Source organism: Lepidochelys olivacea (assembly GCF_965140295.1).
Source record: "Lepidochelys olivacea isolate rLepOli2 genome assembly, chromosome: 6".
Classification (NCBI taxonomy): domain Eukaryota; kingdom Metazoa; phylum Chordata; order Testudines; family Cheloniidae; genus Lepidochelys; species Lepidochelys olivacea.
Window position 1 is genome coordinate 114,871,630 of NC_140416.1, and position 17,904 is coordinate 114,889,533.

General features: G+C 43.5%; 1 protein-coding gene across 1 annotated transcript in view; it reads left to right on the forward strand.

Moving 5' to 3' along the window:
* Positions 1-15,895: 15,895 nt before the first annotated feature.
* Positions 15,896-17,904, forward strand: part of KCNH5 (potassium voltage-gated channel subfamily H member 5) — a 232,944-nt gene continuing 230,935 nt past the window's right edge. Inside the window, exon 1 of the mRNA XM_084630682.1 lies at positions 15,896-16,192. Coding sequence (XP_084486808.1) covers positions 16,120-16,192 — 73 coding nt within the window. The 5' untranslated portion in view covers positions 15,896-16,119. The remainder of the gene's footprint in view (positions 16,193-17,904) is intronic.

Here is a 17,904-nt window from a genome sequence, read left to right on the forward strand (position 1 = left end):
ATACTTCCCAAAACCTTGCACCCCCCTTTCCTGGGAAATGTTGGATAAAAAGCCTCACCAATTTGCATAGGTGACCACAGACCCAAACCCTTGGATCTGAGAACAATGAAAAAGCATTCAGTTTTCTTACAAGAAGACTTTTTAAATAAAAATAGAAGTAAATAGAAATAAAGAAATCCCCCCTGTAAAATCAGGATGGTAGATACTTTACAGGGTAATTAGATTCAAAAACATACAGAACCCCTCTAGGCAAAACCTTAAGTTACAAAAAAGATACACAGACAGAAATAGTTATTCTATTCAGCACAATTCTTTTCTCAGCCATTTAAAGAAATCATAATCTAACACGTACCTAGCTAGATTACTTACTAAAAGTTCTAAGACTCCATTCCTGGTCTATCCCCGGCCAAGACAGAATATAGACAGACACACAGACCCTTTGTTTCTCTCCCTCCTCCCAGCTTTTGAAAGTATCTTGTCTCCTCATTGGTCATTTTGGTCAGGTGCCAGCGAGGTTACCTTTAGTTTCTTAACCCTTTACAGGTGAGAGGAGCTTTCCCCTGGCCAGGAGGGATTTCAAAGGGGTTTACCCTTCCCTTTATATTTATGACAGCAGTGTAAAGAGTTAAAGCGTACACTGGGCTAAATTAAAAATATGCCAGATATTTGCATGTAGTGATTTGTGAGTGCAATTAGTTGCATAAATCTAGGAGAGTGTGCTGTGTTTTCAATGGACCTGTATTTGTGTGTGCTTATTTCTGTAAAGGAAGGGAGGAAAGCATTTGTGTGCACAACAGTAATTTTTTAAGGTAAATGTCCACTTGCCGGTATACGTTCCCTGCAGGCTGAGACTTCTGGGAATGGAGAATAAATCCATTAACACCATTAATGCTCTGTTCATTTACGCTTTTTGTGGATATGTGACCGCTAAAACTCTTCTGTAATTGATAATTTAGCTCGCTGTAATAATATTTAAGATGTGACATACAGGGTGAACTGGTGGCAGGATTTTATTTTTTTCCTGTGTGTTGGCATGAGCAGTCTGGATCTGAACGATTGCTTAATTGTTTATTATTGGTTGGATTTCATAAATGATTTTATGTTCTTACTTCCTTAAACAGAACTAGCCAAAGCTGTGATGGTCAGATTGCACATAGTACCATAGGCTGCACTGGCCAATTAAGGTAGGTTCCATCTTTATCTTGAACCTGGTTTCTGCTCAGAAGAGAGGAATTCTGGGACTTGTAGTCCCTCAATTGGGAGAAAGCTCCTTTTTACATACTAAGATTGATGGGCAAAAAAATATATGGAGCCTTGGGAAAGAGCTGGGGCTGAGAGGAAGACTAGGCCTTCCTCAGACTTTTTGTTCCACTTCTTATTTTTTTACATTTTCCTGGAAGAGGAGACATTCTGGTTCCCCAGGACGGCTGTCCTATCAGCAAGTGAGAAACTGAGGTGCAAGCACAATTTTACAACAAAAGATATGTGCAGTTATAAAGCCATAGGTTTGCCTTTTCACCTATTTTCTGCTCGGCACAACATACCATGATTTAATGTGGCTTATTTTCATCCTGTTGGTTGCGGAGGGAGACGGGCACTGAAATTTCATATCCTGGTCCTAGTGCTGAAATCAGTGGGAATGTGTTTTGCCAAATTACAAAAAAAAAAAAAAAAAAAAAAAGAAGAAAAAGAGTACTTGTGGCACCTTAGAGACTAACAAAGCTTATGCTCAAATAAATTTGTTAGTCTCTAAGGTGCCACAAGTCCTCCTTTTCTTTTTGCGGACACAGACTAGCACGGCTGCTACTCTGAAACCTGCCCAATTACAGATTGCAACAACATACCCAATAATAGTGGGTGTCTGTGGCTAGAGAAGGGACTGAGTCAGGATTCTTGTATTCTTTTCCTGGCTTTTCCACTGATTCACTGTGTAACACTGGACAAGTCACTGAAACTCTGTCCCGCAACTTACCCATCTGTATAATGGGGATAATATCTATTTTTATGAGACTTGGAAGACTGTGAGGTGATTTGGGTGGCAAAGTGTTGTAAGCCAAATACCAGCTCCACATCACTTTTCTGCTCAACCCGGATTCTATAGCTTCCTGCTCTCACAACAATCTTTGTACTCAGTAATATCCTTTCAGCGGAAATGTGGCCTTACAAATCGAAACACAATTGAGTGTTTGAGGTAAAACGCCAGAAATCTATATTTCCATCCTTCTGACTCTTTAATTTTGAACTCTGCTCCTAGGTGGGGTCTGCCCACCTCTGGCAAACAGTGAATTCTTTGCAGATGTTTGAGTTCTCTGTAATACTTCCGTAGCGAGCAGTGTCTTTTTGCATGAGTAGAAGTCTAACTAGAAATGCAATAAGGATACAGCACTCTATATGCTATGAGTATAACAACTGGCTAAAGCAAACTGGGTGGGTTCAGCTTTAAACATTGGTAGTGATGCCCATTGGTAGGAGAAAACATGCAGAGGAATGAGCTACACAAACTAGTGCCTATATTTTGTTGAAATGGTTCATAGTTTGGCATCTCACTGGATCCATGACTGCTCCTGCAGTTTCAGATAACAGCAGAGGCTCATTGCAATTTCTACCACCTATGAATAGTAGAGCTGGATGATTTTTTTTTTTTTAATCAAAACATTTCTTCAATGCAAAATAGTTTTTTGACCAAAATTACTTTTGTTCTCTAGAACATTTTTACTTCAGTTGTGTTTTTCGATTAGAAAAAAACCTCAATGTTATGCTAAAATTGTAAATGCAAACCATTTATGATGATGACTATTATTTTTAACAAAATCAGTTTTCTGGACAATAAACACTGTTTGGATTTTCAGGGTTTTTCTTTTTTTCACTGAAAAGATCTAAAATTGTTACGGGAAACTTAGGAAAAAAGCAAAAGTTTTATGACCCCCTCCCCCCCGCCGCATGTAAAATAATATGCCTTTTTTGACCAGCTCTGAAAATTAGCTATGAAGCTGTGAGCAGTTCTTTCTCTCTCAGATCTTCATGATAGTCATCTACAACTTTGTTTCCGGCAGACCAGGCTAGTGAAATGCACACTTCTTTGGTCTTCAAGGATAGCCCAAAGTAAGCTTCAGATGCTGCAGAATGCAGCTACTCACATGAAGAGCAGGTCACTATGTGTGTATCCAGGTGATTCTGGATTCTAATGTCTGCAGCTGGGTGCAATTTCAGATGCTTTTAATTCTAATTAAACCCCTGAACAGTCACTGGAATGAGTGATCTTTGTTAGCTGTAAGATATAGAAGGACCCTTATATTTTTTGCCAATAGAGGGCAACAGGCTCACATTTATTTACTGCCTGTTTCTATACCCTCCCACTGGAGACAAATGCCGAAAACCTTCCATTGAGCTCAATAAGAGCAAGACTGGGCTCCAAACTTCAATCAGTAAGGGCAGGACTGGGTCCCAATTTATTCATAACAAAAATAATTAACACTGTAATTATGCCCTCTTTTCTTTAAGTGAAACTAGTGCATGTTCTTTAGCAATACAGTGACAAGGAAATGCAAGACAGAAGTCAAGTTCAAATCAGAGTGACTTTCGAATGATTTGTAATTCAGAAACAGTTTGACAAATTCCCTTCACACTTGCTTTCAGAGTAAAACTGGAAACTTTCAAGCCAAACCAAGTTTCGAAGAAAAAGTTATAGCAGGGCAAAAACAATGCATTTAATGAAAACTAGCAGCATTTGTGGACCGTGTATTGAGTCTCAGTGTTCTGTATTGTAGAACTACTCTGTACAAACTTATCTTGGTCTCAGTTATTTAACTACAAGCTAGTAATCCTTAGTGAGGGGTTATGCATACATAATATTGTCTATCATTAACGTAAGGCACATTGCAAACTCTGAAAATGAACATAATCTTTATTGGTTTCAGAGTAACAGCCGTGTTAGTCTGTATTCGCAAAAAGAAAAGGAGTACTAGTGGCACCTTAGAGACTAACCAATTTATTTTAGCATTAGCTTTCGTGAGCTACAGCTCACTTCAATTTATTTGAGCATAAGCATCCGATGAAGTGAGCTGTAGCTCACGAAAGCTAATGCTAAAATAAATTGGTTAGTCTCTAAGGTGCCACTAGTACTCATAATCTTTATTATGGCTGCAAACACAGGGTAATTGTTCCAGGTAAATGTTCCAAGGGAGAACTAGCTTTTGATTTCTTTACCCTAGTGGAAAGGAAAAAAGTTATTTCCCTCTCCAGAGTTCTAAGTGGAGAGGTAAAATCTCACTAAGGCACATAATATGCCCCTAACTGCGTCATTTATTTAAAACAACAGAGTAACTTTAATATTTGCTAATGCCAGGTACCAATTAAAAATAAAGGTAAGTGGATCAACCGGCTGTGGAGGCTTAAGGTCCCCTGGCTGCTGATGTATCCAACTGCAAAAGGTTCAAAGATTTGCAGTCCACCAGAAGGCAGAATCCTGCTGGTAGAGGACAGAAAGCATGCCATGATGACCATCCCTAGAAAATCTTTGCAACCTGAAAGTGGGGGGAAGAATGGCTGTCAGCTGATCTCTTTGGATGCTCCCTTAGACTGGGGACAGGGGGGTGGACCAGAACACTCTGAGGATTTGCCCTAATAGAGGGACAATAAATAATTACAAATGACAAACAACTTCTCCCCTACCTCCTTCCTCTATCACCCTTCCTGAAGTTACCCTATCTCCAGAAATCTATTTCTAATAATGGCCTTTCTTGAGGATATTTGTTGCTGTGGTGGTGGACTGGGTCTAAGGATCCTGGTCCAGAACTTGGAAGAACATGCCACATGATGTACAGCTTCTATAGGGGCAAATCTTCTCTCCATTCCCAGCATGTCAGAAGCCAGCATGATTCTGGGATTCATGCATTTCCACTGTATAGGTGGGAGAACAAGATTTAGGCAGCCCTTGCAGGGATTCTACAATTCTAGCACGATGCTGCAGAGCCTAGTTCCATTAGGTCTCCTTGTGCCCAAGCATTTGGCGTCAGAGTGGGCCAGGGACTATTCTCCTGCCATTCGCACCCACAGCTGGTGGGAGGAAGTTGTTAGGAGAACTTGAATGGTTGTGGACTGACTCTGTTGCCACACCCTGACCATTCATTCACCCCAAGGCCTCTGCAGCACACAGCCAGCTATCTCAGGCTGTGCATTGGATTCAGGCCTAGAGCCTCACAATTTTGAATGAACAGGTCATGGAAAACACATTTGCACATTGCACATATGACAACTATTTGTAAGTACTCTCAAATGCAGTATCTGAATATGATGGGGGTCTGGCCCAGACCTATATGTGCTTTAAAAAGCAGGGTTATTTTTATCTGATTGTACCTTGCTGCAGATTCCATTTCCAAGTAAATGAAATACTTAAGGTTTCAAAGGCACAGTTACTTCTTGGTCTAAAATGTAATCGTTCCATAGTCTCTTACTTAATCTTTTTTTGGGTATCTTCTTGTATATCAGACTACCCCTCTGTTTACAAATAAATTCCAGACAGTATTAGAGCTTTCCAATCATTTGGGCAATGGAAGAGTGCATTGTAATTTGAAAACTTGGTTTAGTTAACTTTTAAAAAAAACCTGCTTATTGAAAAATCTAAACCAGACCCATCTGAAGCAGTAACCTACAAGCAACAGCTCTCTGTAAGGAGGAAACCAGCACAAGTGCCCTTCTAAACTAATCTGTGTCCTAACTCTGTATGTTCAGTAAGTTCTCAGGTAGGGAATGAAGTTTCTTCTCTCATCTATGTGTACTGTCCGTGGTTTGCAGTATCATTTGCTAATCTCTTATGGAAAGCTACTCACCTCAACTGGCAGCTGCAAGGCTTTTTGTGCCTTGAAATTTGCAAATAAATCACTGACTGCAACCATAGTTCATCATATGCAGGATATTAATGCATATAAAGACTCTTGACTGTAAAATCTAAATGTATTTTACTGAATCATTTATCTGGCATATATCCAGTCCCAGTGCAACAGTTTGATCATTATGAAAAATGTTTTGGAACTTTCCTGATGAGTCTACTGATCAACGTTCTGGCATACGAGGAAAATAATAGCTTCACTTTACATGAAGTAAACATTAATGCACTCTTATTCAATATTAGCTCAGTCCAAACTGTATGTCAAAAAGCAATACTTCTACTGGATGGGGGGAGAGATAGCTCAGTGGTTTGAGCATTGGCCTGCTAAACCCAGGGTTGTGAGTTCAATCCTTGAGGGGGCCATTTAGGGATCTGGGGCAAAAATTGGGGATTGGTCCTGCTTTGAGCAGGGGGTTGGACTAGGTGATCTCCTGAGGTCCCTTCCAACCCCAATATTCTATGATTCTATCAGCTTTTACATGAAAGAGAGTTAGGTTATTTAACTGTCCAATAGAACAGCAAATTAGGGAGACTTTCCATGTTAATCAATTAGTCATGCAGAAGTCAGTACACTACTGCATTCTAAAGAAGCTCTGGAATAGCAGCAGTAGCATTACTCATTACATAAGGATCAAGTATCAGGAGGTTCTGTATCTCCGGTACAAATTTTCTGCATTGCTGGCAACAAAACCTAATAATATTTAACACAACAAACTTGTCAGTGTGGTGGTGAGGTTGAGATTTTAATTGCACTTGAGAGGCAATTCAGAGTTAAGGCTCTTAATTTTTCTGGCGATTTTAATATTTTAAACATGCTGATTTAAGGGCCTGCTCCTGTTTCCGTTGAAGTGAATGTCAAAACTCTCACAGACTTCATTGTGAGCAGGATGGGAACCAGTCTGTCTCCAGCTCTAAACCTGGAGCACTTATTTCTGCATGGTTCATGGCGCCATTGGGCTCAGATGAGACCTCTTCAATGATGCAAAAATGCTTTGCAATTAGACATTTGCTGCAGAGTCTCTACTCTGTTGTCTTACTGGTTTTGCCTTGGGAGTTGGGGAAACGGGCGGGGCTATTCAGTAAATTGTTGCTGGAGTTAAATGGAAGAGTGGGCCTGGAGCAGGAATGATGTTCAGCTACCCTGTAAAATGCTATCTCCACAGCCATATATTATGTGTTAGTGTCCTTAGGTGGTTTTGCACAGAATGGGGGTGCACTACTTTAAAATTAGAGGATGGCAGCATTCATCTTAAATCTGCATCTGTTGAAAAACAACCCAATAACAAAGTTTGCCCTTGACCTGCAGCTGGTGTTATTCAGATGAGAGCAGAGAGAGGAAGGGTGGCTTGAAGGAAAATGCGTTGGACTGGGACTCAGAGCTTTGTTCAATTATTGGCTTTGCCAGAGGCTTCCTGTGTGCCTTTAGGTCTTAACCACTTTGTGCCACAGTTTCCTATCTGCAAAATAATTTCTTTCTCCCACACTGCGAGTCTCCTATAAACTTTCAGGTGGGAGTTCTTAATATGTGTGTGGACAGTGCCTAAAATGGGGTGGCTTCTAGACTTTACTGTAATACGAGTACTATTAATGAGTCTATTTAAACTCAACATTTAACACCCTGTTGAATGGCTTTTAATTAAAATGTTCAAAAAATTCACTTTGGAGCTGATCTCATAGGTAGTTTTTGTACCCAAAAGCAATTTTTGAGGAAGTTTTAAAAGCGAATGTAAATAGGTTTAGAATTGAAGCGTCCTCTCATTCTGAGCTGCATCACCATCAGTGCAACATGTTACATCTAATCTAGGAAATGCTTTACCTCTAAACTTGTCAGTTAGATTCGTGTAAATGGTCTCTGCTTTTTAAAGTAAAAAAACAGAGAGAGGCTTTAAATTGTATAATTTCCCAGCACAAACTCAGGATCTCTTGCCTTATTCAGCGCACCAGATGGACGGTGCTCAAGGAATTTATCAGGGTTCTGTAGCGAAGGTCACTGTTGTCTGTAGGACCCCTACCTCATTCGTTGCGGAAGTTGAAAAGTGTGTAGTGAATGAAGCAGGGGACTGCAGGAAGAGAAAGGATAGTCTTTTGGTTTAGGTAGTTGAATGAAACCCTGGAGAACTGGATTCCATCCCTGCCTCTGCCACAGCGTTCTTATGTGATGCTGGGCAAGTCACTTAAACCAAACTTTTCATAAGTGGCCACTAATTTTTTGTTCCTTGTTTCATCAGTGCCCAGCCTGAGATGCTTGGGGTGTCATTTCCAGATACAGTGACCTGATAGTAATTGTGAAAAATCGGGATGGGGTGGGGGGTAATTGGCACCTATATAAGAAAAAGCTCAAATATTGGGACTGTCCCTGTAAAATTGGAACATCTGGTCACACTATTTGCAGATGTGCCGAGCTCTCACAACTGCAGCTGAAGTCAATGGGCACTGGACATACAAAAATGGTACATACTCTTTTTACCTTGATCTCTCCATGCCTCAGTTTGCAGAGGATAAAATGGGGATAATATTTCCCTCCCTCACAGGGGCTGTTAGAAGACAAGTTCATTGTTGTCTATGAAGCCCTCTGATATTATGGTGATGAGCACTGTAGAAAAGTCAGGAGGAAATTAATAATTCTGTACTTGGTGCAGGGTTTGGATGGTGTGCAGTGAATATGGCATGAGGCCACACATTGATTAAGTATAAAAAGAACTATTGACTAGTTACCCAGTCACCGAGCATAATCCAGCACTAGATGAACTGTGGACGGGCAACCTTAATTCAAGCATTTTCTAACTCCTGAGCTCTCAACTTTGCCACCTGAACATTTTCAAATGCAGTTTTCTGTATGTAATTTCTGCTTCTTTTTGTTGTTCATAACTAAAGAGGCTAATGGGGAGGACCTGTCGCCCCCACCGTTTGTCTTCATCTGGTTTTAATTTCATAACACAGTGAGGTCAGCGATTCATCACAGCAATGCCTAGCCTACAGTCCTAGACTCTCATAATTGTGATGTCATAGTGGTTCCTTCTGCCATTATCTATGAATCTGTCATCATCTAGTCTGTCCTCCTGCGTAACAAGTCACAGTCTTACCATCACAAACTTGTAGCATGCCACAATTTAACATCATAAAAGCACCAATAAGGAGAGTTATTGATATGCCACTAACTCACTGGCATTGAGAGCTGGCTGACATTTTTTCATCTAAGTTTCTTTTCTGACAAAAATGTTGCTTTTTTTTACCACAATGAACATTTTTGAATTATTATAAATAGTTTTGTTTTGGAAAACAAAAACAAAACACCATTTTTTGTTCCATTTTTATCCCCCTTTCCTCTTTCTAATGGGGAAAACTTTTTTTTTTTAAATTCAAGACAGAGAAATTGGTATTTTTTTCCACAGAAATGATTTTTTTCTGAAATTTAAATAAAAAATGCTTTGGTTTTTTTTGTAGAAAACCAAAAAAAATCATGAAATTTCAAATAAAATACATTATTTCAAAAATGTTCATGAAATATACTTTTTTAAAAACAACTCTGAGCTCCTTAAACAATATGTATTGCACTACACCCTCCCTGTCCTCAGGAAGAGAGGTTCTTAGGCTCAGACCAGATCTATGTGCCATCCTCTGTGCACTCTCCATGCAGCTGCAATGTAGAACAGCTCTGAGCAATGCTAAGTGCGTCCCACCTCTCAGTATCGCATGTGTAAAAATATTTATGTGGGTGGCTTCTGCCTGGTGCCCAGACAGCTCCAGAGGAACCTAATTCACTTTGTTACACACAAACCTTGAAAGCAAAGGCAAAATTATGAATAAATTAAAAAGCTCTTCTTTCATTGATGACTGAGAACTCATTTGAGGGAAAAAATCAAGAAGCATCTTATGAGATATATAATGCTGGCCATGTGCATCCCTTGATTTCCTCTTCCTCTCAGAATGAATTTGTGCCAAAATGAGATCATTTTTCAATTCATATGATAAGTTTATAGAAAGTAATTCAGCAGATTGCTTGAATGAATGGGGTTTCCTACCAAAGATGACCTAAAAAATTGAGTCTGGCCTGCAGCTGGTTAAAAATGTGCATCTTTCTGTTAATTGATGTTTATGGTAAGTGGAAGACCATGACCAGTCTTTTGGTCCATTGGGTCTCTAACTGGATTGGATGCAGTGCCAAAACAGTAAATACTCCCCACAGTAAAATATCCCATTCACATATGGTGTAGATATTAAGGGCCAGATTCTCAGCTGGTATACATTGACTTCAGTGGAGCTACATAAGTCTATACCAGTTGAGGATCTCTCCATATTACTTGACTGATATGGACAAGGGTATTTATGGAAATGTCATCGGAGGGGAGTGCTGAGATCTGACCTCATGTCCTAATACTGATGATATAAAGAAATCTCAAGTTAGAGGAAATGAAGTGATGAAGGAAGAGAGGGCAAGAGGAAGAAATGGTACCCTGCGATGGGGTGTCTGCCCCACACTGGCTTGCAAGGGGTTAATAGAGCCCTAGGGAGGCTGCGCAGGAAGCAGCAAATAGGAGTAGCCAATCTGGGCCCACCAGACCCATATAAATAGAGCCACAAAGCACAGTATGGCCAGTTACTCTCTGGGGCTCAAGGAGGGAGGTCTGGGTGCCATGCAGGTGGAAGGAAGCTAGCATCCTAGAAAGAGCAGCGCTGGGTAGGAACTGGCTGGTTGTTAAGACTGGTATGCTGAGGTCCTGAGGCAAGGGCAAAGAAGGTGCTGGGGCTGTGGGGAAGTGGCCCAGGGAAATATACTGAGTTGGAGGGGAGGCAGCAAGGTGCTGCCATTTACAGGGTTCCCTACACTCGCCAAGTAGCTGGACAGTTGACTGCAGGGCCCTCAGAAGGGGGGGAGCAGAGATTATGACTCAGCTGGAGGAGTCATGAAGAAAACACCGTGGTCCTTGGAGTGACGTAGGTCTGGGAGCAGATGCGATTGTGGGTGAGGCCCCATCGGAAGAGGACATACCAACCTGTGAAACTAATCCCCAGGAAAGCCAGCAGGAGGTGCCAGTGTGGTGAATGGAGCCCCGTCACATACCCCTTCATTTATGTGTCCTTATCTCTTGTGGTGGTCTTAAATTGTGAGCTCCTGGGGAAGGAACCATTGTTGTTCTGTGTTTGTACTGTGCCTAGCACAATGGGGTCCTGGTCTATGACTAGGCTTCTAGGTGCTATGGTAATACAGTAATAATAATATTTACTGTTCCACTCAAGTACTCAAATGTTCTAATTCCTTGGTTCCTTCCTTTTGGAAATATATATAATTTTTTGTTTTAAAGAATTTTGAAATTGACATTTTTTCTTAAACCAGAATTATTGTATTTAATTTTTTAAAATATGTGGTTCCCTAAACCACAGGATTTCAAGTGGTGGTGCATGAACAGACTGGAGGGCATGATTTGGATTAGCACTTTTATGGCAGGAAAGTATATTGGGAACTCAAATGAATTTTCTGTTCCACTTAAAAACAGACAGTTGAGAGAGGCATTTTTGACTAGGAAGGAAAAGGGTTAGCAGGCTTTTTCCAGATTACACCAATCTCAAATCTATCTGACAGCTCATTGCTTGCTAGTTTGACACTCTGTTTCCAACTAACAACCAAGTATAATTTGAAGATCCCCACAAGACGACAAAAGTCTCCTTTGCCGTTTGCTGTCTGCTGTCTCTCACATCAGACCTTTTCTTTTCGAGGTTATCTTTAGACTTACTGAGCAATTCAGGACAGAAATGAGATGCCCTCCAGAGCACCTTCTGGCACCTTAGTTAAATGTTTTGAAGGAAGGCTCTGGTCCCACCATGTACACTGTACTCTTCCTGTCCTTCCAGACAGCGGTGACATTTAAGGAGTTATCCCTGGAGCTTGCGCCCCTCAAAAACCTACAGTCCAATTAGTGCCACTGAAACTAGAGTGGTAGAACTAATTTTTAAAAAATGTGGTATTCAGCGTTGGATGCCTGGAGTGTAGCAGAGGGGCTGAGTGTTGGACTCAATTGCCATTTTAAAAAATTTTGAGGAAAAGTGAAGTAAACATAAGCAGAAAGAGAAAGCAAGCAAGGGTGTGGATCCAAAATTCAAAGAGCTGGCTTTGTTTTCAGAAGTGAGGCGTGAAATAGATAAAAATAAATAAGAATCCAGATTGGGCTGGAAGCAGAGTAACTAGAAATATTATCCAGCTAGGTCAGTCAGTTTGGCTAAGCAAGGGTGCACCCAAAGGGCCACCTTATGTCTCCCTAAAGAAACAGCCATGGAGTACTCCATGTGCCAATTATTAGAAGCCAACTTTTTCTATATCTGGGGCAGTGCTCATTGGGGGCAGCTTTTAAAAAATCATTCCTGGAAGGAGAGCCCCTGAACATTTCAGCTCTGTTTCTGAGGAGATAGGCCCAAAATGTCAAACTTTTAGTAGACTGATTCTGTTCCTGTGCCAGTTTTATGTTGGTGTGATTTCACTGTAGCTACTCCTGATTTGCATTAGTGCAAATGAGAACGTAACCTGAGCTTGGATTTTCAGCAGTCTAGGTAACTGTCTACTGGGCTGCTGCATGTATTGACAGGAAACTTGGGGCTCTAAATAGTAGACTTACGGGTTTCAGCAAGAAAAGGCCCCCCAATATGGCAGAGCACTGAAGCATGTTTAGTTTTAAGCCCATTAAAAGTTTAATTGATTTTTAGTTAGGCCTTGATCCAGAAAACCAAAGTGGCGAGAAATTGACAAGATTCTGATTATAAACAGGATGTTTGCTGTGGAATAATCTCCTAAGGGGGGGCACTAGCACCTGAGTCAGTGCAAGTGAGCTGAACACCTGAGAATATTCTGCAGGGTACTGTACTGGCAGGGATGGGTCAGAGGACCTAATAGCTCCTCTCCATCTTTCCTTCTGTGATCCTATGTAGTCTGAAAGGGTTCTTAAAAAATAGGATAAGCAGAAACAATAGGCACACAGCTTTCTTCCAGGATCCCTGCCACATTCACAGGATTTTATTCTCCAATCCTTGACAAGTTATTGTCAGAATTACTATATAACTTATGCTGGAGGGGGAAACAGGAATTGGTCAAGAGCATAGAAAAGCATGCACAGCAATTAAGGTGCACTCCCTTACCACACACTGACTCATCTGTTCCTTTGGGACTCTGATGTAGGAAAGGAGGGGTACGATAGTGCTGGATACCAAAATAAAATAAAAGGGTTGTAGATGGCCGAGACATCACTGCCCCAGCTGCCTCCCTCTCTTTATGCATAACCATCCAAGTGTGGCCAGTTTTACACTTTCTGCTAAAACATTGCTCTGTGTCACAGATCATTACCCAGGTTGCCAGTTTTTGTGATTTTTATCCTGTGTTCATTTTTTATTTTTTCCCCTAGCCCCAGCTCATGGGGTCATGTGAATATATGAGAATCTCAGCTTTTATTTGTATTTCGAGGCTCAAAAGCCAGAAAGAACCCCAGATGTTATTTGTTTAAAGATGATAATTTTTAAGCTAATTGAGTGATTGTGTGTGCCTGACTCATAATTTTTGAATGGTTGTAGTTGGCAATATTGCATTAGTTTTTATAATTTGTATTGGAATAGTGCCTCAGTCACACCTGTTGTGCTAGGTGCTGCAGAAACACAGTAGAACACCATACCTGTCCTAAGGCATTTATAATCTGGACTCAATTCTGCCATGACAGCTGCAAGGTATCAGCCAACTTTTAATGGTTAGACTGAGTGGTTAGACTGAGGACCAGTTGGGGCAGAACACTGATAGTGAAAGAAAGTTGATACTTAGTTATGTAATTATAAACATTAAAAAATGTGTAAATATAAAAATATGTATCTGAGTCTTCCTGTTCTCCCAGCCTTTATATCTTGCTGGTCTTGTAGACTGTAAACTGCCTGGGGCAGGTACCATGTCTAGCAGTGTTTACACAGGTCCTAGCCTACTAAAGCCCACATCCTGATGGGGAGTTGCTGGGTTCTCATGTAAGTCATCATATATTAATGTTAGCACAAGTCTTATAGTGATTATTAGGTTTATTACATTGGCGCTGTAGCGAGACCATGAAGCACTGTTTTTTAGTGATTAAAACAAAAAAGTAGTGATAGGCTGGGGGCTGTTTCTCAGTGATACAATAGTACATTGAAAAATGCAGAAGCCATTTAAGGCCAAATTCTCTGGAGTGCTGCAACTGACCTGGGCCATACTGCTGCCATAACCTGACCATAAAGCCAGTTTTACTTGCCATGGGACGGGTGGATGGAAATCACCCCCATGTAAGGCTGATGTTTTATTCTACCCTTGAATGCAGCATCTTTACTCCTGCTCCATGCATTATGGTGGCTCCAGGGGGCTAGGTGGCCTCATGTGGAGGACTTCCCCCATCAGTTATAAACCTGCTTTAGGCTGATCGGATTGGGGTATAAAAACGATGAGAGTCTCCTTTTAAAAGCAGGTATGTTGGGGCTTATACAACTGCCATTTAAAGAGCGCTGCACACAGGAGTAGGAGGCAAAGGCCTCCCAAACCTGGAACAGGTGCTACCTAAACCAGATACTAAGGAAGAGCCTCACCGATGTAAATCGGGCTGTTTGCCACAATTCACTAACAAGAGGCAACACTATGTAGATGGGAAAATCTGGGTGCAGGGGCAGCAACCTCCAAAGCTTGCAAGGAAGGGCCTGGCTGATGAGCTGGGAGAAGCCGGGTCAGGGGGTAAAAAGAAAAGGAGTACTTGTGGCACCTTAGAGACTAACCAATTTATGTCCTTCATCCTCAGCTTTGCTTTCCTTTTGAGTTGCCAGTTTTGTTTGGATGTATTCCTGGAGGTTTCAACACATGATGTAATCTCTAATTAAAGATTAATCTTTAATTCTTAGAGACTCCAGGACAATCCTGGAGGCTTAGGAACCCTACTTTCCTTTCCTCAACCAGCTCCTGTCCTGCAGCATTTCCCCTCTTCCTTGGAGCTTGGTTTCTGATCAGCCTAGGGGAGTTTAAACCCCCCTGCACGGGGAGGGCGGGGGGATTATAACCCCCTAGGCCAGGGGTTTGTGGGCACCTTCAGATAGAAGAGTCTGGGGGAGAGAAGGGCTCTTCCCCACCCCTGTCCCCGGGCAATCCCATCCCAGGGCGCAGGTCAACCAGGCTGTAGCACACCGCCCGCAGGTGCCCAGTCGCGGAAGCTGAGGGTCTTTTCCCGCCGGGAGGGGGCGAGATCCCTGGGGGTGGGAGGGTCTCTCCCGCGCCCCTCTCAGCCCCAGCTGGAGCGGGATTCGCCCAGCCTCGGGCTCACTCCTGCTCCGCATCTCGCTCCGCGAGCCCACGCCAGGCGCGGCAGCCCCGTCTCTGCTCGGGAGGCTTCGGCCCCGGCCCCGGCCCCAGCCCAGCTTGGTGTTGCGGGCGGGGAGCGCCAGGGGTTAAAGCCCCATCTCCCCGCCTGTCCTCACCCCCCACCGGCTCCGGGCAGCGCTGGCTGCCTGCCCCTTGCATCAAACGCCCAAATCTCCTGAATTATTCAGCTGCGCTCCCCCCGCCCCCTCGCAGGACGGGGCTCCCGCTGGAGCAGCGCCCAGTAACTTTTCGGCAGCGGGCAGGTCGGAGCCTGCCGGGAAACCATCCCGCAGCCTCCTCGGCAGCGCGCTCTGCCTCCCCCAGCCCCGGGGCTTTCTGCCTCGTGCACCCCCCCCCCCGCAACCTGCGCGGCGGGGGCTTGGAGCGGCGCATCCCCCGCTCCGCGGCGCGCACGGGGCCGCCCCAGCTGCACGGTCCGGCGGAGCTAGGCAGGCTGCGGGGGGCTCCGAGTCCCGCTCGCTAAGCCGGGAGCGGCCGTCCAGGGGGCGGGCCGGGGGCAGCCGCAGCCGCCCTTCGGGGCCCGCGCCCGACCCGGCTCCCGGGTTGCTCCAGCGCCGCGGGGAGCGGAGCGCGCGCGCTGCTCCCGCCCGGCGGGCTCAGGCTCGCAGGGGGCGAGCTCGCGGGACCATGCTGCCCGGCAGCGGCGGCCCGGCAGGCGCGCAGGCGCAATCTGCCCGGAGCCTGCGGTTCCCGAGCCCGGCGTGCGGCACCGCCACAGCCTGGGCTCCCCCCGCCGCCCGAGCGCTACTACCATGAGCTGCTCCAGCCTCGCCGGAGCGACTCACCGGCACTGGGCGCGAGACACCTCCCCGGCTGCCCCCAGCCGCCACCGCCGCGCCCCTGCCGCTCCAGAGCCCGGCTCTGCAGGCGCAGGATGCCGGGCGGCAAGCGAGGGCTGGTGGCGCCGCAGAACACCTTCCTGGAGAACATCGTCCGGCGCTCCAGCGGTAAGAGCTCTCCCTGCAGGTCACCCCCTGCCCGGCCCGGGGCCGCCTAGGGACGCCCCGCCCGGCACTCGCGGGAGGGGGCCGCTGCCTGGCGGATCGGGACCGGAGCGGGGGAAAGTTAGCTACCGCTGGGCTAGGTTATCCTCGCAACTTTATGGTGTGCTGGGTGTCGTTAGCCTGGATGCCGCCCGCTAGCCACGGGCATGCTCTTAATCTCCCCCCAGCGATGCTGCTGATCTGCTTTTAATATGTGGCTGGGGAAATAAAACTTAATACCTTTGCTTTTCAAAAAAAAACAAAAAAAAAACAAAAACCAAAACAAATCCCACAAAACCTCTGACCCCCATCAGTGCAATACTGAAGAAGCTCCCCCTGATTATTTGTATCTTCAGCAGGTGAAGGTCAGACAGAAATAAAGCCCCGATTTGTTTAGCAGCTGTCTTTCCTGTTAATTTAAGGAATTTGGTTAATTCCACGGGATGCCTGAAGTTCTTCGGGAGCTTTCGTCATCCGTCATTGGTAACTTTAGCTATCTAGCTAAAAGAGTGTCCCACGCTGACAGCGATAATAGAAATAGACACAGTTGACAAATTAGAGAAGATGCTTTCATTGTGAAATTGTTCAGCTTTCTCATCCTAGCCACCACTTTCTGTTTTGTATTTAATTAAACTGAAAAAGCCTGTGTGTGTATTTCCACTAAAATAGCAAAACATGCTGTTAATTTTCCATAAAAATGATTTCCATAGAGAACATAATTTACCTGTAGCTGTAGAAATCTGATCTATCCAGCATTTGCTGTTCTTCCTCTGGTACCTTTCCCCCCATATCTAGCTTCTTTAGTCCATGCCAACTTTATTATTTTTATTATTATTATTTGCATTTAAATACTTTGAGTTTTTATGAACTAGTTCTGAGAATAAATAATCAAAAACATATTTTGAAACTATCTTCACTATATACTTAATTCATTCTATGTCTTTAAAAATGGTTCTAATAGGCTCACTTTTTATCTTTCCATTGTTGTTCTGTGGTCTAAAGCTTGTAGAGTTTTGTAGCGCTTTAAAACTAATTTTTATTGCAACCATGCTATTAGGATTTACAGTGACTTGACTGGTGGTAATTCTGTGGCTGTGCAAACATGCCAAGTATTGTCTGCAGTTCCACACCCGCAGACTCCTCGATTATACATATAATTACAGGACTGTTGGTTTTTAAAATTCCATGGCCGTAAAATTATTCATTGCCTCTGGAATCTATTTTACCCTTGCAGTGCATTAGGAGACACAATCAAGAATATCACACATAACCACATAAAAATAATGAAATGGGTGCAGATCATCCCACCAACAAAACACAGATGACACTTTGGGTTAAACCCTGACCACCTGCTTAGTCTTCACTGAGGCAAATTTCTATTGAAGTGAGTGGGAGCTTATATGAATAAAAATGGAAAAAGGACCTCAGAATTTGCCCTATTGATACCAAATGGAGGTTTCTCTTTAGACTACAAAAGTTTAGATCAGCAACATGATGTCTAACACTGACCATTTATGTGCTGCCAATCTCTGCATTAGTCTAGTAACATGAATCAGAAAGATGGGCAGAGGGGAGGAAAGCGATTTAAAAAGTTGCAGAATGTATCGTTAGCATTAATATATTTATCTGAAATCCAGTCCCTTCCATGCCTTCAGTTGAGCTTTGCTAAGTTCATT